General features: G+C 49.8%; 1 protein-coding gene across 1 annotated transcript in view; it reads right to left on the minus strand.

Annotated features, from left to right (window-relative positions):
- SLC25A29 (solute carrier family 25 member 29) overlaps positions 1-23,947 on the minus strand; it is a gene marked incomplete at its 3' end in the record, with an annotated part of 36,075 nt that extends 12,128 nt beyond the window's left edge. The window contains exon 1 of the mRNA XM_082275101.1: positions 23,870-23,947. Coding sequence (XP_082131227.1) covers positions 23,870-23,897 — 28 coding nt within the window. The 5' untranslated portion in view covers positions 23,898-23,947. The remainder of the gene's footprint in view (positions 1-23,869) is intronic.
- Positions 23,948-24,489: the final 542 nt, after the last annotated feature.

The following is a 24,489-nucleotide window of genomic DNA, read 5'->3' on the forward strand; positions in this document are numbered from 1 at the left end:
GACCATGAGAGAAGACCGCCTACCAGAGCCTCATTATTCCAGCCCACCTCTGCTGCCAGTGTACGAAATTCAATGGCACACTCGGCAACGGTTCGTATACCCTGTTGAATGGACAGGAGCAGCTTTGCTGCAGAGGCAGAGCGAGCAGGCACATACAATACCCTATGAAAGGAGGCAACAAAAGTTGGATAATCGAGTATCACAGGATTATCATTCTCCCATAAGGGATTCACTCATGCCAAGGACTTGTCCGAGAGCAACGAGATTAGGAAGACCACCTTGGACCTCTTGAAGGAAATGCCTAAGGAACCATATCATAATAAATGCCCACTTGGTTTAGGAAGCCACGGCACTGACTCAGTTAACCCCCATAGCGCTGTGGGAGAGGGGCTGAACCAGTCATCCCTCTGGTAACATTGACTCTAGCTGCAACTGCAGGAGCGGCAACAGGAGCAGCAGGTGCAACGATAGGACTAACCTCCCGCCTAGCATCACCAGGAGCAAGATGCGCTGTGCTGCAAGCAACATCTGCAATGCCTGTGTGACCTGCCCAAAAAGGTGATCTTGTTGATAGAGCCTGGTAACAATCATGGGGAGCATAGGAGCACCTGCATCGCCAGATTCATGGTCCTTGTGTACGGTCAGGGTGCCAGGAAACCAGACCACACAGGGATGCAGGTAAAATAAAGCAGTTTATTGGAGAAAACAACAATAAACGCACAGCAAGAGTGAGGAAGTGAGAGCAGGAACAAGCCAGGGTCGAGTCCAGAAGCTGGTAGTCATCAAAGCCAGGGTCGAGTCCAGAAGCGGGTAGTCATCAAAGCCAGGGTCGAGTCCAGAAGCGGGTAGTCACCCAAGCCAGGGTCGAGTCCAGAAGCGGGTGGTCATCCAAGCCAGGGTCGAGTCCAGAAGCGGGTGGTCATCCAAGCCAGGGTCGAGTCCAGAAGCGGGTGGTCATCCAAGCCAGGGTCGAGTCCAGACGCGGGTAGTCATCCAAGCCAGGGTCGAGTCCAGAAGTGGGTAGTTATCCAAGCAAGCCAGGGTTGAGTCCAGTAGACACGGTAGTCTACTGATGCCGGGTCATCTGCCAATGCGGGGGTCGAGAGCCAGGAGAGTAGTCGGCCAAGCCAGGTCATACACGGAGAACAGAAGACTGCTAGCAGAGATGCACCTTGGAGCAAAAACACAAGGGCAAGGACTGCAACTCTGGTGATAAATATAGTCAGGTGTGCAGCATCATCACTGTGCGACACCCAGACAGCAGGCAAGTGATGATGCAATCAGAGTTTATAAGAGGCAGCAGTCTGCACATGTCCAAGATGGCTGCCAACAGGAGGGCAAGGTAAGACCTCGACAAGTCCCCATCAACTTCCATCATCGACTCCCCATCATCCACTCCCATCATTGATCCCTCATCAACAACTCCCCGTCATTGATTCCTTATCATCGACTCCCATCATCGACTCCCCGTCATTGATTCCTTATTATCGACTTCCATCATCGACTCCCCGTCATTGATTCCTTATCATCAACTTCCATCATCGACTCCCCGTCATTGATTCCTTATTATCGACTTCCATCATCGACTCCCCGTCATTGATTCCTTATCATTGATACCTCATCAACAACTCCCCATCATCAACTCCCATTATTGATCCCTCATCAACAACTCCCCGTCATTGATCCCTCATCAACAATTCCCCATCATCAACTCCCATTATTGATCCCTCATCAACTCCAATTATTGATCCCTCATCAAGTCCCCATCATCAACTCCCCATCATTGATCCCTCATCAACTCCCATCATTGATCCCTCATCATCAACTCCCATCATTGATCCCTCATCAACTCACATTATTGATCCCTCATCAACTCACATTATTGATCCCTCATCAACAGGTCCCCATCATCAACTCCCATCATCGATCCCTCATCAACAACACCCCGTCATCAACTCCCATCATTGATCCCTCATCAACAATTCCCCATCATCAACTCCCATTATTGATCCCTCATCAACAACTCCCCGTCATTGATCCCTCATCAACAATTCCCCATCATCAACTCCCATTATTGATCCCTCATCAACAACTCCCCGTCATTGATCCCTCATCAACAACTCCCCATCATCAACTCCCATTATTGATCCCTCATCAACAACTCCCCGTCATTAATCCCTCATCAACAATTCCCCATCATCAACTCCCATTATTGATCCCTCATCAACTCCAATTATTGATCCCTCATCAAGTCCCCATCATCAACTCCCCATCATTGATCCCTCATCAACTCCCATCATTGATCCCTCATCATCAACTCCCATCATTGATCCCTCATCAACTCACATTATTGATCCCTCATCAACTCACATTATTGATCCCTCATCAACAGGTCCCCATCATCAACTCCCATCATCGATCCCTCATCAACAACACCCCGTCATCAACTCCCATCATTGATCCCTCATCAACAATTCCCCATCATCAACTCCCATTATTGATCCCTCATCAACTCCCATTATTGATTCCTCATCAACAACGCCCCATCATCAACTCCCATCATTGATCCCTCATCAACAATTCCCCGTCATCAACTCCCATTATTGATCCCTCATCAACTCCCATTATTGATCCCTCATCAACAACTCCCCATCACGAACTTCCCATTATTTCCTCCCATCATTGATTCCTCATCAACAACTCCCCATCATTGATCCCTCAACAACTCCCCATCATCGACTCCCATCATTGATCCCTCATCATCAACTCCCATCATTGATCCCTCATCAACAATTCCCCATCATCAACTCCCATTATTGATCCCTCATCAACTCCCATTATTGATTCCTCATCAACAATTCCCCGTCATCAACTCCCATTATTGATCCCTCATCAACTCCCATTATTGATCCCTCATCAACAACTCCCCATCACGAACTTCCCATTATTTCCTCCCATCATTGATTCCTCATCAACAACTCCCCATCATTGATCCCTCAACAACTCCCCATCATCGACTCCCATCATTGATCCCTCATCATCAACTCCCATCATTGATCCCTCATCAACAATTCCCCGTCATCAACTCCCATTATTGATCCCTCATCAACTCCCATTATTGATCCCTCAACAACTCCCCATCATTTCCTCCCATCATTGATTCCTCATCAACAACTCCCCATCATCGACTCCCCGTCATTGATTCCTTATCATCGATCCCCCATCATCAACTCCACATCATCAACTCCCATCATTGATCCCTCATCATCAACTCCCCATCATCAACTCCCATCATTGATCCCTCATCATCAACTCCCCATCATTGATCCCTCATCATCAACTCCCCATCATTTCCTCCCATCATTGATTACTCATCAACTCCCATTATTGATCCCTCATCATCAACTCCCCATCATGAATTTCCCATAATTTCCTCCCATCATTGATTCCTCATCAACAACTCCCCATCATCGACTTCCATTCATACAAATCGTGTTCACAGAATGAAGAATAATGTTTGTGCTTTTAGTTTATCTCATAGGCAGCAGTAATGTGTCAGTATCCAAGAGATGGTGACCTTGTGTGATGCCTGAACAAGAATGGTGCCGTCCTTCTGGAGATGAGATCAGATGAAGACATTGTGATCTGTGTGAGAGATAATAAACACCTGGCAGGGGGACGCTGACACCGGCTGCACTTGACATAAAAGAATATTGATGACGTTTGTCCCACTTTCCGTTATAAAACCGTTTATAGACTTCAAAAATCAGAAAACAATAAAATTGTCCAGAATGTTGCGTTTTCTGTCGATTATTATTCAGCTGCGTGTCCCCCCCATCCCCCAACACGTTATCTGCGATACCGGCGCCACTTTCCAGCCGATGAGCGCGACACGCAGCGTATTCACCTATGTACAGCGATCTGAGCTTATCTCCCTTCCCAAGGACTCATTCCAGCACACTGACCTAAGCCACACCATCCCCCGCAGCTACACCTCCCCCTCCCATTAGATTGTAAGCTCTCATGCACAGGACCCTCCTAACCTCCTTGTATTGAATTGTATTGTCCGCCTAAATCCTGGATAATAATAATGTGCAGCCATTTCCTGACTATTCTATTATGAAGTATTATAGAGGAGTTCTCTAATATTCCATTATTCTATTGGGCGGCACAGTGGTGCAGTGATTGGTCGGCACTTTCACCGAGCAGCAAGAGGGTCGCTGGTTCAAATCCCAACCACGACACTACCTGCCTGGAGTTTGCATGTTCTCCCTGTGCCTGCCTGGAGTTTGCATGTTCTCCCTGTGCCTGCGTGGAGTTTGCATGTTCTCCCTGTGCCTGCGTGGAGTTTGCATGTTCTCCCTGTGCCTGTGTGGGTTTCCTCCGGGTACTCCGGTTTCCTCCCACACTCCAAAGACATGCTGGGAGGTTAATTGGATCCTGTATAAAATTGGCCTTACTGTGTATGTATGTATGCGAGTTAGGGACCTTGGATTATAAGCTCCTTGAGGGCAGGGACTGATGTGAATGTGTAATGTATATGTAAAGCGCTGCGTGAATTGACAGCGCTGTATAAGAACCTGAGATAATAATAATATTATGTATAGTGTTCTATGTGCAGCCAGCAGAGAGCGCTCTCAGCAGCCTTTCCTTACCTCTGTCTGTAAAAGTCATGTTTAGAAAGCTCAATAGCTTAAGCTATAATTTACACACATACCAGTAATTGAGTCAGTGACTCCTCCCCTTTAATGCCCCTCCCTCTGTACGCCTCTCTCTGAGGTTTCAGTTTGAGATTTGTTTTTCTGTAGTTCCATCGATGGACTATGTGGAGGAGCGAGGACAGCGCGGAGCAACGAGGACAGCGTGGAGCAACGAGGACAGCGTGGAGGAGCCAGGACGGCGTGGAGCAACGAGGACGGCGCGGAGGAGCCAGGACGGCGCGGAGGAGCGAGGACAGCGCGGAGCAACGAGGACAGCGTGGAGGAGCCAGGACGGCGTGGAGCAACGAGGACGGCGCGGAGGAGCCAGGACGGCGCGGAGGAGCGAGGACAGCGTGGAGGAGCGAGGACAGCGTGGAGGAGCGAGGACAGCGTGGAGGAGCGAGGACAGCGCGGAGGAGCGAGGACAGCGCGGAGGAGCGAGGAGGAGCGAGGACAGCGTGGAGGAGCGAGGACAGCGTGGAGGAGCGAGGACAGCGCGGAGGAACGAGGACAGCGCGGAGCAACGAGGACAGCGTGGAGGAGCCAGGACGGCGTGGAGCAACGAGGACGGCGCGGAGGAGCCAGGACGGCGCGGAGGAGCGAGGACAGCGTGGAGGAGCGAGGACAGCGTGGAGGAGCGAGGACAGCGTGGAGGAGCGAGGACAGCGCGGAGGAGCGAGGACAGCGCGGAGGAGCGAGGACAGCGCGGAGGAGCGAGGAGGAGCGAGGACAGCGTGGAGGAGCGAGGACAGCGTGGAGGAGCGAGGACTGTGCGGATTTCCAGGAATTATCACTGTTCAGTTGGGTTAGGCACAACAAAGCTGGGGGAGGGAACCACCCTCTATGGTTGGGGGCGGAGACGAGAGCAGTTCCCTGCACAAGGAAAGAGAGCAGAGCTGTGGGAGGAGCCCATCAGACTCCACCCTCTACAGGAGGGGGCGGAGACAGGACCAGTCCCCTGCACAAGGAGAGAGAGCAGAGCTGTGGGAGGAGCCCATCAGACTCCACCCTCTACAGGAGGGGGCGGAGACAGGACCAGTCCCCTGCACAAGGAAAGAGAGCAGAGCTGTGGGAGGAGCCCATCAGACTCCACCCTCTACAGGAGGGGGCGGAGACAGGACCAGTCCCCTGCACAAGGAGAGAGAGCAGAGCTGTGGGAGGAGCCCATCAGACTCCACCCTCTACAGGAGGGGGCGGAGACAGGACCAGTCCCCTGCACAAGGAGAGAGAGCAGAGCTGTGGGAGGAGCCCATCAGACTCCACCCTCTACAGGAGGGGGCGGAGACAGGACCAGTCCCCTGCACAAGGAGAGAGAGCAGAGCTGTGGGAGGAGCCCATCAGACTCCACCCTCTGGAGGTGCCGTCCTTCTGGGGAGAAAAGCAGGAGAAGGCATTGTCAGACACGGGACCGATGGATTGATTATCCCGGAGTTCGGATTTATTGATCTCTGTGCCGTCAATTAATGTGAAAGCCAACCTAGGAATTCATCCAATCAGCAGAATGGTGCAGAGAGGTGTTGGTAGATAGAATAGAGATTGTACAATCAGATTGGTGGGTGTGGTCAGATAAAGAGGAGGAGATACTGGGAAATCAATTACACTATCCTCTCCCCCTCCCCCCACACCTCCCCAACTGATCCTTTACCCAAAATGGCGGAATGCCTCTGTGTGATTGGAGGAGAGGAGAGTCCCTTCATGGAGATAAATGCATCACTCAGCCAACCAAACCGACCGACCGACACCCAACTAACCCACTCACTCCATCTGCAGAACAACAACACTCAGCAGATTGTGTCCCATCACCTCCGACACCCCAATGTGTATCCAAATATCACAAGCCTATCCAATCACTAGAGAGCGATGACATCACTGAGAATGCAGCCTATCCAATCACTAGAGAGCGATGACATCACTGAGAATGCAGCCTATCCAATCACTAGAGAGCGATGACATCACTAAGAATGCAGCCTATCCAATCACTAGAGAGCGATGACATCACTGAGAATGCAGCCTATCCAATCACTAGAGAGCGGTGACATCACTGAGAATGCAGCCTATCCATTCACTAGAGAGCGATGACATCACTGAGAATGCAGCCTATCCAATCACTAGAGAGCGATGACATCACTGAGAATGCAGCCTATCCAATCACTAGAGAGCGATGACATCACTGAGAATGGAGCCTATCCAATCACTAGAGAGCGATGACATCACTGAGAATGCAGCCTATCCAATCACTGGAGAGCGGTGACATCACTGAGAATGCAGCCTATCCAATCACTAGAGAGCGATGACATCACTGAGAATGCAGCCTATCCAATCACTAGAGAGCGATGACATCACTGAGAATGCAGCCTATCCAATCACTAGAGAGCGATGACATCACTGAGAATGCAGCCTATCCAATCACTAGAGAGCGGTGACATCACTGAGAATGCAGCCTATCCATTCACTAGAGAGCGATGACATCACTGAGAATGCAGCCTATCCAATCACTAGAGAGCGGTGACATCACTGAGAATGCAGCCTATCCAATCACTAGAGAGCGATGACATCACTGAGAATGCAGCCTATCCAATCACTAGAGAGCGATGACATCACTGAGAATGCAGCCTATCCAATCACTAGAGAGCGATGACATCACTGAGAATGCAGCCTATCCAATCACTAGAGAGCGATGACATCACTGAGAATGCAGCCAATCCAATCACTAGAGAGCGATGACATCACTGTGGAGGGTCTCCGGTGGAATGTTGGAAGCCCCTCCCCCCGTGTATGGAATCCCAGCTGTGTGTGTAATGTGAGCTCCCTGGAATTTGATGGAATGGATGGAGCGGAGACTCGGTGACCTGGAATGACCTCGGAGCGTGTATAGAATTCTCCACGTGTTGGGTGATCCATATGTCAGGCCGGCTGTGATTGGTGGATTCGGGGGTGTGCGTTGGATTTTGTCCCAGGAAATGCCTTCAGACTCAACAAACCGGTCCTACCAGAGGCGGCCATCATTATTCATAGGGAGCGCCCCTCCCCCGAGGCCAACATCAATGAAAGACAAATCACACAAAGCTCTTCACTCTCAGCCGGTACAACTCACAGAGAGACGGCAGCTGGGCCAGCACAGACATAAACCAGCAGTGTCCCCATCCCAGGAATTCCCCTCTGTTCCTGTTCTGGTGACAACCCCAAATGTGACATTTTATTTTATTCCCACTGATAAAAAGGGGAATCTTCCTACCGGGGACACAGAAAGCAATACAACCTGGCAGGGGGTCTAACCCCTCCCCCTCCATAATATAATCCTGACAGGGGGTCTAACCCCTCCCTCTCCATAATATATACCTGGCAGGGGGTCTAACCCCTCCCTCTCCATAATATATACCTGGCAGGGGGTCTTACCCCTCCCTCTCCATAATATAATCCTGACAGGGGGTCTAACCCCTCCCCCTTCATAATATAATCCTGGCAGGGGGGTCTAACCCCTCCCCCTCCATAATATAATCCTGACAAGGGGGTCTAACCCCTCCCCCTCCATAATATAATCCTGACAAGGGGGGTCTAACCCCTCCCCCTCCATAATATAATCCTGACAGGGGGTCTAACCCCTCCCCCTCCATAATATAATCCTGACAGGGGGTCTAACCCCTCCCCCTCCATAATATAATCCTGACAGGGGGTCTAACCCCTCCCCCTCCATAATATAATCCTGACAGGGGGTCTAACCCCTCCCTCTCCATAATATAATCCTGACAGGGGGTCTAACCCCTCCCCCTCCATAATATAATCCTGACAGGGGGTCTAACCCCTCCCCCTCCATAATATAATCCTGACAGGGGGTCTAACCCCTCCCTCTCCATAATATAATCCTGACAGGGGGTCTAACCCCTCCCCCTCCAGAATATAATCCTGACAGGGGGGTCTAACCCCTCCCCCTCCATAATATAATCCTGACAGGGGGTCTAACCCCTCCCCCTCCAGAATATAATCCTGACAGGGGGGTCTAACCCCTCCCCCTCCATAATATAATCCTGACAGGGGGTCTAACCCCTCCCCCTCCATAATATAATCCTGACAGGGGGTCTAACCCCTCCCCCTCCATAATATAATCCTGACAGGGGGTCTAACCCCTCCCTCTCCATAATATAATCCTGACAGGGGGTCTAACCCCTCCCCCTCCATAATATAATCCTGACAGGGGGTCTAACCCCTCCCCCTCCATAATATAATCCTGACAGGGGGTCTAACCCCTCCCTCTCCATAATATAATCCTGACAGGGGGTCTAACCCCTCCCCCTCCATAATATAATCCTGACAGGGGGTCTAACCCCTCCCCCTCCATAATATAATCCTGACAGGGGGTCTAACCCCTCCCTCTCCATAATATAATCCTGACAGGGGGTCTAACCCCTCCCCCTCCATAATATAATCCTGACAGGGGGTCTAACCCCTCCCCCTCCATAATATAATCCTGACAGGGGGTCTAACCCCTCCCTCTCCATAATATAATCCTGACAGGGGGTCTAACCCCTCCCCCTCCATAATATAATCCTGACAGGGGGTCTAACCCCTCCCCCTCCATAATATAATCCTGACAGGGGGTCTAACCCCTCTATACAATACTAATATTAAAGTGTTGCCTTCACTTCCCCTTATAAGTCGGTGCTCTTTGATTGTTAAAGTGCCCCCCCCCCCCCCCCGGGAGGGAACAATGATCCCCATTCATCCCAGACAATGTGATGTCATAGAAGCCATTGTATGCCGAGCGCGGGGGACACCGACTTCCCCTTATAAAGGTGACTGAGTGCCCCTTAAATCCGATCCCCCAAAAACTTTATTCCAAATATTTCCTACCAATAGAAATCCACTTCCTGTGCGAAGCCAGATATGACATCACCACTGCCCCTGTGACATCACCACCGCCCCTGTGACATCACCACTGCCCCTGTGACATCACCACCGCCCCTGTGACATCACCACCGCCCCTGTGACATCATCACCACCCTGTGACATCACCACTGCCCCTGTGACATCATCACCGCCCTGTGACATCATCACCACCCTGTGACATCATCACCGCCCTGTGACATCATCACCGCCCCTGTGACATCATCACCGCCCCTGTGACATCACCACTGCCCCTGTGACATCATCACCGCCCTGTGACATCATCACCACCCTGTGACATCATCACCGCCCTGTGACATCATCACCGCCCCTGTGACATCATCACCGCCCCTGTGACATCACCACTGCCCCCTGTGACATCACCACTGCCCCTGTGACATCATCACCGCCCCTGTGACATCATCACCGCCCTGTGACATCACCACCACCCTGTGACATCACCACCACCCTGTGACATCATCACCACCCTGTGACATCACCACGCCCCTGTGACATCACCACCGCCCCTGTGACATCATCACCGCCCCTGTGACATCATCACCGCCCCTGTGACATCATCACCGCCCCTGTGACATCACCACCGCCCCTGTGACATCACCACTGCCCCTGTGACATCACCACTGCCCCTGTGAAATCACCACTGCCCCTGTGACATCATCACCGCCCCTGTGACATCACCACCGCCCCTGTGACATCATCACCGCCCCTGTGACATCACCACTGCCCCCTGTGACATCACCACTGCCCCTGTGACATCATCACCGCCCTGTGACATCATCACCGCCCTGTGACATCACCACCACCCTGTGACATCACCACCACCCTGTGACATCATCACCACCCTGTGACATCACCACTGCCCCTGTGACATCACCACTGCCCCTGTGAAATCACCACTGCCCCTGTGACATCATCACCGCCCCTGTGACATCATCACCGCCCCTGTGACATCATCACCGCCCCTGTGACATCATCACTGCTCCTGTGACATCACCACCGCCCTGTGACATCATCACCACCCTGTGTCATCATCACCACCCTGTGACATCATCACTGCCCTGTGACATCATCACCACCCTGTGACATCATCACCACCCTGTGACATCACCACCGCCCCTGTGACATCATCACTGCCCCTGTGACATCAACACAGTTGTATATAGTATATAAGATATAGGTATATAGTATATAGGTGATCTGAGTATTGGGTTCAGCTTTATAAATGACTTCATGACACATCGGGAGTGAAGTGGGAGGAGTTATATACAGCTATATACTCCCATATACTCCTATATACAGCTACATACTCCCATATACAGCTATATACTCCCATATACTCCTATATACTCCCATATACAGCTATATACTCCCATATACAGCTATATACTCCCATATACAGCTATATACTCCCATATACAGCTATATACTCCCATATACTCCCATATACAGCTATATACTCCCATATACAGCTATATACTCACATATACTCCCATATACAGCTATATACTCCCATATACTCCTATATACAGCTATATACTCCCATATACTCCTATATACTCCCATATACTCCTATATACTCCCATATACAGCTATATACTCCCATATACAGCTATATACTCCCATATACAGCTATATACTCCCATATACTCCTATATACTCCCATATACAGCTATATACTCCCATATACAGCTATATACTCCTATATACTCCCATATACAGCTATATACTCCCATATACAGCTATATACTCCCATATACTCCCATATACAGCTATATACTCCCATATACTCCCATATACAGCTATATACTCCCATGTACAGCTATATACTCCCATATACAGCTATATACTCCCATATACTCCCATATACAGCTATATACTCCCATATACAGCTATATACTCCCATATACTCCCATATACTCCTATATACTCCCATATACAGCTATATACTCCCATATACTCCTATATACTCCCATATACAGCTATATACTCCCATATACAGCTATATACTCCCATATACAGCTATATACTCCTATATACTCCCATATACAGCTATATACTCCCATATACAGCTATATACTCCCATATACTCCTATATACTCCCATATACAGCTATATACTCCCATATACAGCTATATACTCCTATATACTCCCATATACTCCTATATACTCCCATATACAGCTATATACTCCCATATACAGCTATATACTCCCATATACAGCTATATACTCCCATATACTCCCATATACAGCTATATACTCCCATATACAGCTATATACTCCCATATACTCCCATATACTCCTATATACTCCCATATACAGCTATATACTCCCATATACAGCTATATACTCCCATATACTCCTATATACTCCCATATACTCCTATATACTCCCATATACAGCTATATACTCCTATATACTCCCATATACAGCTATATACTCCCATATACAGCTATATACTCCCATATACAGCTATATACTCCCATATACTCCTATATACTCCCATATACTCCCATATACAGCCATATACTCCCATATACAGCCATATACTCCCATATACAGCTATATACTCCCATATACTCCCATATAAGCTATATACTCCCATATACTCCTATATACTCCCATATACAGCTATATACTCCCATTTACTCCCATATACAGCTATATACTCCCATATACTCCTATATACTCCCATATACTCCTATATACTCCCATATACTCCTATATACTCCCATATACTCCTATATACTCCCATATACAGCTATATACTCCCATATACTCCCATATACAGCTATATACTCCCATATACTCCTATATACAGCTATATACTCCCATATACTCCCATATACTCCCATATACTCCCATATACAGCTATATACTCCCATATACAGCTATATACTCCCATATACAGCTATATACTCCCATATACAGCCATATACAGCTATATACTCCCATATACTCCCATATACAGCTATATACTCCCATATACTCCCATATAAGCTATATACTCCCATATACTCCCATATACAGCTATATACTCCCATATACTCCTATATACTCCCATATACAGCTATATACTCCCATATACTCCCATATACAGCTATATACTCCCATATACTTACTCCCATATACTCCCATATACTCCCATATACAGCTATATACTCCCATATACAGCTATATACTCACATATACTCCCATATACAGCTATATACTCCCATATACTCCTATATACAGCTATATACTCCCATATACTCCTATATACTCCCATATACTCCTATATACTCCCATATACAGCTATATACTCCCATATACAGCTATATACTCCCATATACAGCTATATACTCCCATATACAGCTATATACTCCCATATACTCCTATATACTCCCATATACAGCTATATACTCCCATATACAGCTATATACTCCTATATACTCCCATATACAGCTATATACTCCCATATACAGCTATATACTCCCATATACTCCCATATACAGCTATATACTCCCATATACTCCCATATACAGCTATATACTCCCATGTACAGCTATATACTCCCATATACAGCTATATACTCCCATATACTCCCATATACAGCTATATACTCCCATATACAGCTATATACTCCCATATACTCCCATATACTCCTATATACTCCCATATACAGCTATATACTCCCATATACTCCTATATACTCCCATATACAGCTATATACTCCCATATACAGCTATATACTCCCATATACAGCTATATACTCCTATATACTCCCATATACAGCTATATACTCCCATATACAGCTATATACTCCCATATACTCCTATATACTCCCATATACAGCTATATACTCCCATATACAGCTATATACTCCTATATACTCCCATATACTCCTATATACTCCCATATACAGCTATATACTCCCATATACAGCTATATACTCCCATATACAGCTATATACTCCCATATACTCCCATATACAGCTATATACTCCCATATACAGCTATATACTCCCATATACTCCCATATACTCCTATATACTCCCATATACAGCTATATACTCCCATATACAGCTATATACTCCCATATACTCCTATATACTCCCATATACTCCTATATACTCCCATATACAGCTATATACTCCTATATACTCCCATATACAGCTATATACTCCCATATACAGCTATATACTCCCATATACAGCTATATACTCCCATATACTCCTATATACTCCCATATACTCCCATATACAGCCATATACTCCCATATACAGCCATATACTCCCATATACAGCTATATACTCCCATATACTCCCATATAAGCTATATACTCCCATATACTCCTATATACTCCCATATACAGCTATATACTCCCATTTACTCCCATATACAGCTATATACTCCCATATACTCCTATATACTCCCATATACTCCTATATACTCCCATATACAGCTATATACTCCCATATACTCCTATATACTCCCATATACTCCTATATACTCCCATATACAGCTATATACTCCCATATACTCCCATATACAGCTATATACTCCCATATACTCCTATATACAGCTATATACTCCCATATACTCCCATATACTCCCATATACTCCCATATACAGCTATATACTCCCATATACAGCTATATACTCCCATATACAGCTATATACTCCCATATACAGCCATATACAGCTATATACTCCCATATACTCCCATATACAGCTATATACTCCCATATACTCCCATATAAGCTATATACTCCCATATACTCCCATATACAGCTATATACTCCCATATACTCCTATATACTCCCATATACAGCTATATACTCCCATATACTCCCATATACAGCTATATACTCCCATATACTTACTCCCATATACTCCCATATACTCCTATATACAGCTATATACTCCCATATACTCCTATATACAGCTATATACTCCGCCCCTTGCACCCTCAGTCAGCATGCAGAGCCAATGTAGGAATCACAAACTGCAGCAGCCTGAATGTGGCAGAGGAAGCCGGGAGTCACTCTGCCGATGCCAACGTCAGTGACTGGCAGAACCTTCGTGCCGCCTACATAATCCGCATTAATCCACCCAATCTTCTGGGGATTATATCCTCCACACTCAGGGGCGCCACCATCTGGTCACTATAGAACAATGTCCTACTTCTCACATAGAGGATCAATCAATACAATGTAATGTCCGCACAGTGATAGCACACCTTATACCGGATCACAGTACATGCCGTACAGACCCAGCACACCTTATACCGGATCACAGTACATGCCGTACAGACCCAGCACACCTTATACCGGATCACAGTACATGCCGTACAGACCCAGCACACCTTATACCGGATCACAGTACATGCCGTACAGACCCAGCACACCTTATACCGGATCACAGTACATGCCGTACAGACCCAGCACACCTTATACCGGATCACAGTACATGCCGTACAGACCCAGCACACCTTATACCGGATCACAGTACATGCCGTACAGACCCAGCACACCTTATACCGGATCACAGTACATGCCGTACAGACCCAGCACACCTTATACCGGATCACAGTACATGCCGTACAGACCCAGCACACCTTATACTGGATCACAGTACATGCCGTACAGACCTAGCACACCTTATACCGGATCACAGTACATGCCGTACAGACCCAGCACACCTTATACTGGATCACAGTACATGCCGTACAGACCTAGCACACATTATACCGGATCACAGTACATGCCGTACAGACCCAGCACACCTTATACTGGATCACAGTACATGCCGTACAGACCTAGCACACCTTATACCGGATCACAGTACATGCCGTACAGACCTAGCACACCTTATACTGGATCACAGTACATGCCGTACAGACCCAGCACACCTTATACCGGATCACAGTACATGCCGTACAGACCTAGCACACCTTATACTGGATCACAGTACATGCCGTACAGACCCAGCACACCTTATACCGGATCACAGTACATGCCGTACAGACCCAGCACACCTTATACTGGATCACAGTACATGCCGTACAGACCTAGCACACCTTATACCGGATCACAGTACATGCCGTACAGACCCAGCACACCTTATACCGGATCACAGTACATGCCGTACAGACCTAGCACACCTTATACCGGATCACAGTACATGCCGTACAGACCCAGCACACCTTATACTGGATCACAGTACATGCCGTACAGACCTAGCACACCTTATACCGGATCACAGTACATGCCGTACAGACCCAGCACACCTTATACCGGATCACAGTACATGCCGTACAGACCTAGCACACATTATACCGGATCACAGTACATGCCGTACAGACCCAGCACACCTTATACTGGATCACAGTACATGCCGTACAGACCTAGCACACATTATACCGGATCACAGTACATGCCGTACAGACCCAGCACACCTTATACTGGATCACAGTACATGCCGTACAGACCTAGCACACCTTATACCGGATCACAGTACATGCCGTACAGACCTAGCACACCTTATACTGGATCACAGTACATGCCGTACAGACCCAGCACACCTTATACCGGATCACAGTACATGCCGTACAGACCTAGCACACCTTATACTGGATCACAGTACATGCCGTACAGACCCAGCACACCTTATACCGGATCACAGTACATGCCGTACAGACCCAGCACACCTTATACTGGATCACAGTACATGCCGTACAGACCTAGCACACCTTATACCGGATCACAGTACATGCCGTACAGACCCAGCACACCTTATACCGGATCACAGTACATGCCGTACAGACCTAGCACACCTTATACCGGATCACAGTACATGCCGTACAGACCCAGCACACCTTATGCTGGATCACAGTACATGCCGTACAGACCTAGCACACCTTATACCGGATCACAGTACATGCCGTACAGACCCAGCACACCTTATACCGGATCACAGTACATGCCGTACAGACCCAGCACACCTTATACCGGATCACAGTACATGCCGTACAGACCCAGCACACCTTATACCGGATCACAGTACATGCCGTACAGACCCAGCACACCTTATACTGGATCACAGTACATGCCGTACAGACCTAGCACACCTTATACCGGATCACAGTACATGCCGTACAGACCCAGCACACCTTATACTGGATCACAGTACATGCCGTACAGACCTAGCACACATTATACCGGATCACAGTACATGCCGTACAGACCCAGCACACCTTATACTGGATCACAGTACATGCCGTACAGACCTAGCACACCTTATACCGGATCACAGTACATGCCGTACAGACCTAGCACACCTTATACTGGATCACAGTACATGCCGTACAGACCCAGCACACCTTATACCGGATCACAGTACATGCCGTACAGACCTAGCACACCTTATACTGGATCACAGTACATGCCGTACAGACCCAGCACACCTTATACCGGATCACAGTACATGCCGTACAGACCCAGCACACCTTATACTGGATCACAGTACATGCCGTACAGACCTAGCACACCTTATACCGGATCACAGTACATGCCGTACAGACCCAGCACACCTTATACCGGATCACAGTACATGCCGTACAGACCTAGCACACCTTATACCGGATCACAGTACATGCCGTACAGACCCAGCACACCTTATACTGGATCACAGTACATGCCGTACAGACCTAGCACACCTTATACCGGATCACAGTACATGCCGTACAGACCCAGCACACCTTATACCGGATCACAGTACATGCCGTACAGACCTAGCACACATTATACCGGATCACAGTACATGCCGTACAGACCCAGCACACCTTATACTGGATCACAGTACATGCCGTACAGACCTAGCACACATTATACCGGATCACAGTACATGCCGTACAGACCCAGCACACCTTATACTGGATCACAGCACATGCCGTACAGACCTAGCACACCTTATACCGGATCACAGTACATGCCGTACAGACCTAGCACACCTTATACTGGATCACAGTACATGCCGTACAGACCCAGCACACCTTATACCGGATCACAGTACATGCCGTACAGACCTAGCACACCTTATACTGGATCACAGTACATGCCGTACAGACCCAGCACACCTTATACCGGATCACAGTACATGCCGTACAGACCCAGCACACCTTATACTGGATCACAGTACATGCCGTACAGACCTAGCACACCTTATACCGGATCACAGTACATGCCGTACAGACCCAGCACACCTTATACCGGATCACAGTACATGCCGTACAGACCTAGCACACCTTATACCGGATCACAGTACATGCCGTACAGACCCAGCACACCTTATGCTGGATCACAGTACATGCCGTACAGACCTAGCACACCTTATACCGGATCACAGTACATGCCGTACAGACCTAGCACACCTTATACCGGATCACAGTACATGCCGTACAGACCCAGCACACCTTATACCGGATCACAGTACATGCCGTACAGACCCAGCACACCTTATACCGGATCACAGTACATGCCGTACAGACCCAGCACACCTTATACCGGATCACAGTACATGCCGTACAGACCCAGCACACCTTATACCGGATCACAGTACATGCCGTACAGACCCAGCACACCTTATACCGGATCACAGTACATGCCGTACAGACCCAGCACACCTTATACCGGATCACAGTACATGCCGTACAGACCCAGCACACCTTATACCGGATCACAGTACATGCCGTACAGACCCAGCACACCTTATGCTGGATCACAGTACATGCCGTACAGACCTAGCACACCTTATACCGGATCACAGTACATGCCGTACAGACCCAGCACACCTTATACCGGATCACAGTACATGCCGTACAGACCTAGCACACCTTATACCGGATCACAGTACATGCCGTACAGACCCAGCACACCTTATGCTGGATCACAGTACATGCCGTACAGACCTAGCACACCTTATACTGGATCACAGTACATGCCGTACAGACCCAGCACACCTTATACTGGATCACAGTACATGCCGTACAGACCTAGCACACCTTATACCGGATCACAGTACATGCCGTACAGACCTAGCACACATTATACCGGATCACAGTACATGCCGTACAGACCCAGCACACCTTATACCGGATCACAGTACATGCCGTACAGACCTAGCACACCTTATACTGGATCACAGTACATGCCGTACAGACCTAGCACACATTATACCGGATCACAGTACATGCCGTACAGACCCAGCACACATTATACCGGATCACAGTACATGCCGTACAGACCCAGCACAGACAGACAGAAAATCATCACAAAAATGTGATCCCAACTCTGAAAATTGGGGAAATTTCCGTTGTGAGGGGCGGTGGCCATGGAAAACCACAATTTGAGGAAATACAAAAAGTGTCAGGAAGCCAACCAAAAGCTGGCATGTGGATCTCCAATCAGAAGAGGATGTGAGGGTGGCAGCAGATGATCCCAGATCTTGTGTAAGGACACCATGCTGGGGGCTGGCATACTGGAGGTTGGAATACTGGGGGCTGGCATACTGGAGGTTGGAATACTGGGGGCTGGCATACTGGAGAGGCGGGCATACTGGGGGTTGGAATACTGGGGGCTGGCATACTGGAGAGGCTGGCATACTGGAGAGGCTGGCATGCTGGAGGCTGGCATACTGGAGGCTGGCATACTGGAGGCTGGCATACTGGAGAGGCGGGCATACTGGGGGTTGGAATACTGGAGAGGCTGGCATGCTGGAGGCTGGCATACTGGAGGCTGGCATACTGGAGAGGCTGGCATACTGGGGGCTGGCATACTGGAGAGGCGGGCATACTGGGGGTTGGAATACTGGAGAGGCTGGCATGCTGGAGGCTGGCATACTGGAGGCTGGCATACTGGAGAGGCTGGCATACTGGGGGCTGGCATACTGGAGAGGCGGGCATACTGGGGGTTGGAATACTGGGGGCTGGCATACTGGAGAGGCTGGCATACTGGAGAGGCTGGCATACTGGAGGCTGGCATACTGGAGGCTGGCATACTGGAGGCTGGCATACTGGGGGCTGGCATACTGGAGAGGCGGGCATACTGGGGGTTGGAATACTGGGGGCTGGCATACTGGAGAGGCTGGCATACTGGAGAGGCTGGCATACTGGAGGCTGGCATACTGGAGGCTGGCATACTGGAGGCTGGCATACTGGGGGTTGGCATACTGGAGAGGCGGGCATACTGGGGGTTGGAATACTGGAGAGGCTGGCATACTGGGGGCTGGCATACTGAGGCTTCTAGTTGATGATTTAGGTGGGCCAAGTCTTCTACAGCCGTTTGCTCACAGCTCAGGGGAATGAATCGCCGATTCCCAAACACCAATTCACCCATCGCCAGCCTGGAAACTCCAACCAATGACTTCTGTAGAGATTTTCCAGCACAACGATAAATCATTACCATGGACCAATCACCATCAAAAAGGAAAATCTGTCAAATATTGGCCAAACTGGGGAGAGGAGACCCCATGGAATCGGGGGAGAGGAGACCCCATGGAATCGGGGGAGAGGAGACCCCATGGAATCGGGGAGAGGAGACCCCATGGAATCGGGGAGAGGAGACCCCATGGAATCGGGGGAGAGGAGACTCCATGGATTTGGGGAGAGGAGACCCCATGGAATCGGGGGAGAGGAGACTCCATGGAATCGGGGGAGAGGAGACCCCATGGAATCGGGGGAGAGGAGACCCCATGGAATCGGGGAGAGGAGACCCCATGGAATCGGGGAGAGGAGACCCCATGGAATCGGGGGAGAGGAGACCCCATGGAATCGGGGAGAAGAGACCCCATGGAATCGGGGAGAGGAGACCCCATGGAATCGGGGAGAGGAGACCCCATGGAATCGGGGAGAGGAGACCCCATGGAATCGGGGAGATGAGACCCCATGGAATCGGGGAGAGGAGACCCCATGGAATCGGGGAGAGGAGACCCCATGGAATCGGGGGAGAGGAGACTCCATGGAATCGGGGGAGAGGAGACCCCATGGAATCGGGGAGATGAGACCCCATGGAATCGGGGAGATGAGACGCCATGGAATCGGGGGAGAGGAGACGCCATGGAATCGGGGAGAAGAGACCCCATGGAATCGGGGGAGAGGAGACCCCATGGAATCGGGGAGAGGAGACCCCATGGAATCGGGGAGAGGAGACCCCATGGAATCGGGGAGAGGAGACCCCATGGAATCGGGGAGAAGAGACCCCATGGAATCGGGGAGAAGAGACCCCATGGAATCGGGGAGAGGAGACCCCATGGAATCGGGGAGGAGAGACCCCATGGAATCGGGGAGGAGAGACCCCATGGAATCGGGGAGAGGAGACCCCATGGAATCGGGGAGATGAGACCCCATGGAATCGGGGGAGAGGAGACCCCATGGAATCGGGGAGAGGAGACCCCATGGAATCGGGGAGAAGAGACCCCATGGAATCGGGGAGAAGAGACCCCATGGAATCGGGGAGAAGAGACCCCATGGAATCGGGGGAGAGGAGACCCCATGGAATCGGGGAGAGGAGACCCCATGGAATCGGGGAGAGGAGACCCCATGGAATCGGGGAGAGGAGACCCCATGGAATCGGGGAGAAGAGACCCCATGGAATCGGGGAGATGAGACCCCATGGAATCGGGGAGATGAGACCCCATGGAATCGGGGAGATGAGACCCCATGGAATTGGGGGAGATGAGAAGCCATGGAATCGGGGAGATGAGACCCCATGGAATTGGGGGAGATGAGAAGCCATGGAATCGGGGGAGAGGAGACGCCATGGAATCGGGGAGATGAGACCCCATGGAATCGGGGGAGAGGAGACCCCATGGAATCGGGGGAGAGGAGACCCCATGGAATCGGGGGAGAGGAGACCCCATGGAATCGGGGAGAGGAGACCCCATGGAATCGGGGAGAAGAGACCCCATGGAATCGGGGAGAGGAGACCCCATGGAATCGGGGAGAGGAGACCCCATGGAATCGGGGGAGAGGAGACCCCATGGAATCGGGGGAGAGGAGATGCCATGGAATCGGGGGAGAGGAGACTCCATGGATTCGGGGAGATGAGACCCCATGGAATCGGGGGAGATGAGACGCCATGGAATCGGGGGAGATGAGACTCCATGGATTCGGGGAGATGAGACCCCATGGAATCGGGGAGAGGAGACGCCATGGAATCGGGGGAGAGGAGACCCCATGGAATCGGGGGAGAGGAGACCCCATGGAATCGGGGAGAGGAGACGCCATGGAATCGGGGGAGAGGAGACCCCATGGAATCGGGGGAGAGGAGACTCCATGGATTTGGGGAGAGGAGACCCCATGGAATCGGGGGAGAGGAGACCCCATGGAATCGGGGGAGAGGAGACCCCATGGAATCGGGGGAGAGGAGACCCCATGGAATCGGGGGAGAGGAGACGCCATGGAATCGGGGAGATGAGACCCCATGGAATCGGGGGAGATGAGACCCCATGGAATCGGGGAGAGGAGACCCCATGGAATCGGGGGAGATGAGACCCCATGGAATCGGGGAGAGGAGACCCCATGGAATCGGGGAGAGGAGACCCCATGGAATCGGGGAGAGGAGACCCCATGGAATCGGGGAGAGGAGACCCCATGGAATCGGGGAGAGGAGACCCCATGGAATCGGGGGAGAGGAGACCCCATGGAATCGGGGGAGAGGAGATGCCATGGAATCGGGGGAGAGGAGACTCCATGGATTCGGGGAGATGAGACCCCATGGAATCGGGGGAGATGAGACGCCATGGAATCGGGGGAGATGAGACTCCATGGATTCGGGGAGATGAGACCCCATGGAATCGGGGAGAGGAGACGCCATGGAATCGGGGGAGAGGAGACCCCATGGAATCGGGGGAGAGGAGACCCCATGGAATCGGGGAGAGGAGACGCCATGGAATCGGGGGAGAGGAGACCCCATGGAATCGGGGGAGAGGAGACTCCATGGATTTGGGGAGAGGAGACCCCATGGAATCGGGGGAGAGGAGACCCCATGGAATCGGGGGAGAGGAGACCCCATGGAATCGGGGGAGAGGAGACCCCATGGAATCGGGGGAGAGGAGACGCCATGGAATCGGGGAGATGAGACCCCATGGAATCGGGGGAGATGAGACCCCATGGAATCGGGGAGAGGAGACCCCATGGAATCGGGGGAGATGAGACCCCATGGAATCGGGGAGAGGAGACCCCATGGAATCGGGGAGAGGAGACCCCATGGAATCGGGGAGAGGAGACCCCATGGAATCGGGGAGAGGAGACCCCATGGAATCGGGGAGAGGAGACCCCATGGAATCGGGGAGATGAGAAGCTATCAGCTATTGGAACAACGTCTCTCATTGGCCTTCTATCCCAGTATGACCCGACATCGACCGATATAAACGACTATTTCCTTCATTACCGATTTATTTCTGCCAATCGCAGGAATCCCGAAATTCCCTTCCATCAGGAAAGAGAAGACGAAGAAGGATGAAGGTGAATGCTGATTGGCTGACGAGAGTTATCATGTACAATCTATATATATATCATTGTATAGATCAATATAATTCAATCTCTACTGTACAGATAATTATTGATCATCATCGCTCATTGTATCTCTATGGAGGATTGTATGTATGGATCTCTATGTATTATTATGGGATGGATCTCTATAGATCTATATGTATGGATCTCTATGGGAAGATCTCTATGTATTATTATGGGATGGATCTCTCTATGGATCTCTGTGGATCTCTATGGGAAGATCTCTATGTATTATTATGGGATAGATCTGTATGGATCATTATAGGGTGGATCTCTATGTATTTGTATGGGAAGATCCCTCTATGGATCTGTATGTATTATTATCGGATATATCTCTATGTGTTATTATGGGATGGATCTCTCTATGGATCTCTATGGAGGATTGTATGGGATGGATCTCTATGGATCATTATGGGATGGATCTCTATTGATCTGTATGGGAAGATCCCTCTATAGATCTATATGTATGGATCTTTATGGGAAGATCTCCATGTATTATTATCGGATAGATCTCTCTATGGATCTCTGTGGATCTCTATGGGAAGATCTCTCTATGGATCTCTCTATGTATTATTATCGGATGGATCTCTCTGTGGATCTCTGTGGATCTCTATGGGAAGATCTCTCTATGTATTATTATGGGATGGATCTCCATGTATTATTATCGGATGGATCTCTCTATGGATCTCTCTGTGGATCTCTATGGGAAGATCTCTCACCTCCGGCACATCCAGCCAGGAAATCCATCGCCTTTCTCCGGGATGGGAGCGGTGTGGCCCCGGGGTTGGTGGTGGTGATGGTGGGGGGTGGTGCCCCGGTCTTGGTTAGAGGGGCGGGGCGGTGCGGGGGGCGGTGTTTCGAGGGGCGGAACCGGATGACGTGCTGTTTTCCTCTCTATTCCTGGATCCCCAACAAGGTGTAGATATCCTTCTATGGGAGGAGCGCCGCGTCCAATCAGAGAAGGAGGATGGGACAACACCCCCGGGACCCGCCCCCTGCACACCGCCGGGGGGAGGGGGCTCCATCCATAATAATAATACATAGGAGACACGGGGGGGGCTCCATCCATAATAATAATACATAGGAGACACGGGGGGGCTCCATCCATAATAATAATACATAGGAGACACGGGGGAGGGGGGGCTCCATCCATAATAATAATACATAGGAGACACGGGGGAGGGGGCTCCATCCATAATAATAATACATAGGAGACACGGGGGGGGGGCTCCATCCATAATAATAATACATAGGAGACACGGGGGGGGCTCCATCCATAATAATAATACATAGGAGACACGGGGGGGCTCCATCCATAATAATAATACATAGGAGACAC

Source organism: Pelophylax lessonae (assembly GCF_965119305.1).
Source record: "Pelophylax lessonae genome assembly, chromosome: 13".
Lineage (NCBI taxonomy): Eukaryota > Metazoa > Chordata > Amphibia > Anura > Ranidae > Pelophylax > Pelophylax lessonae.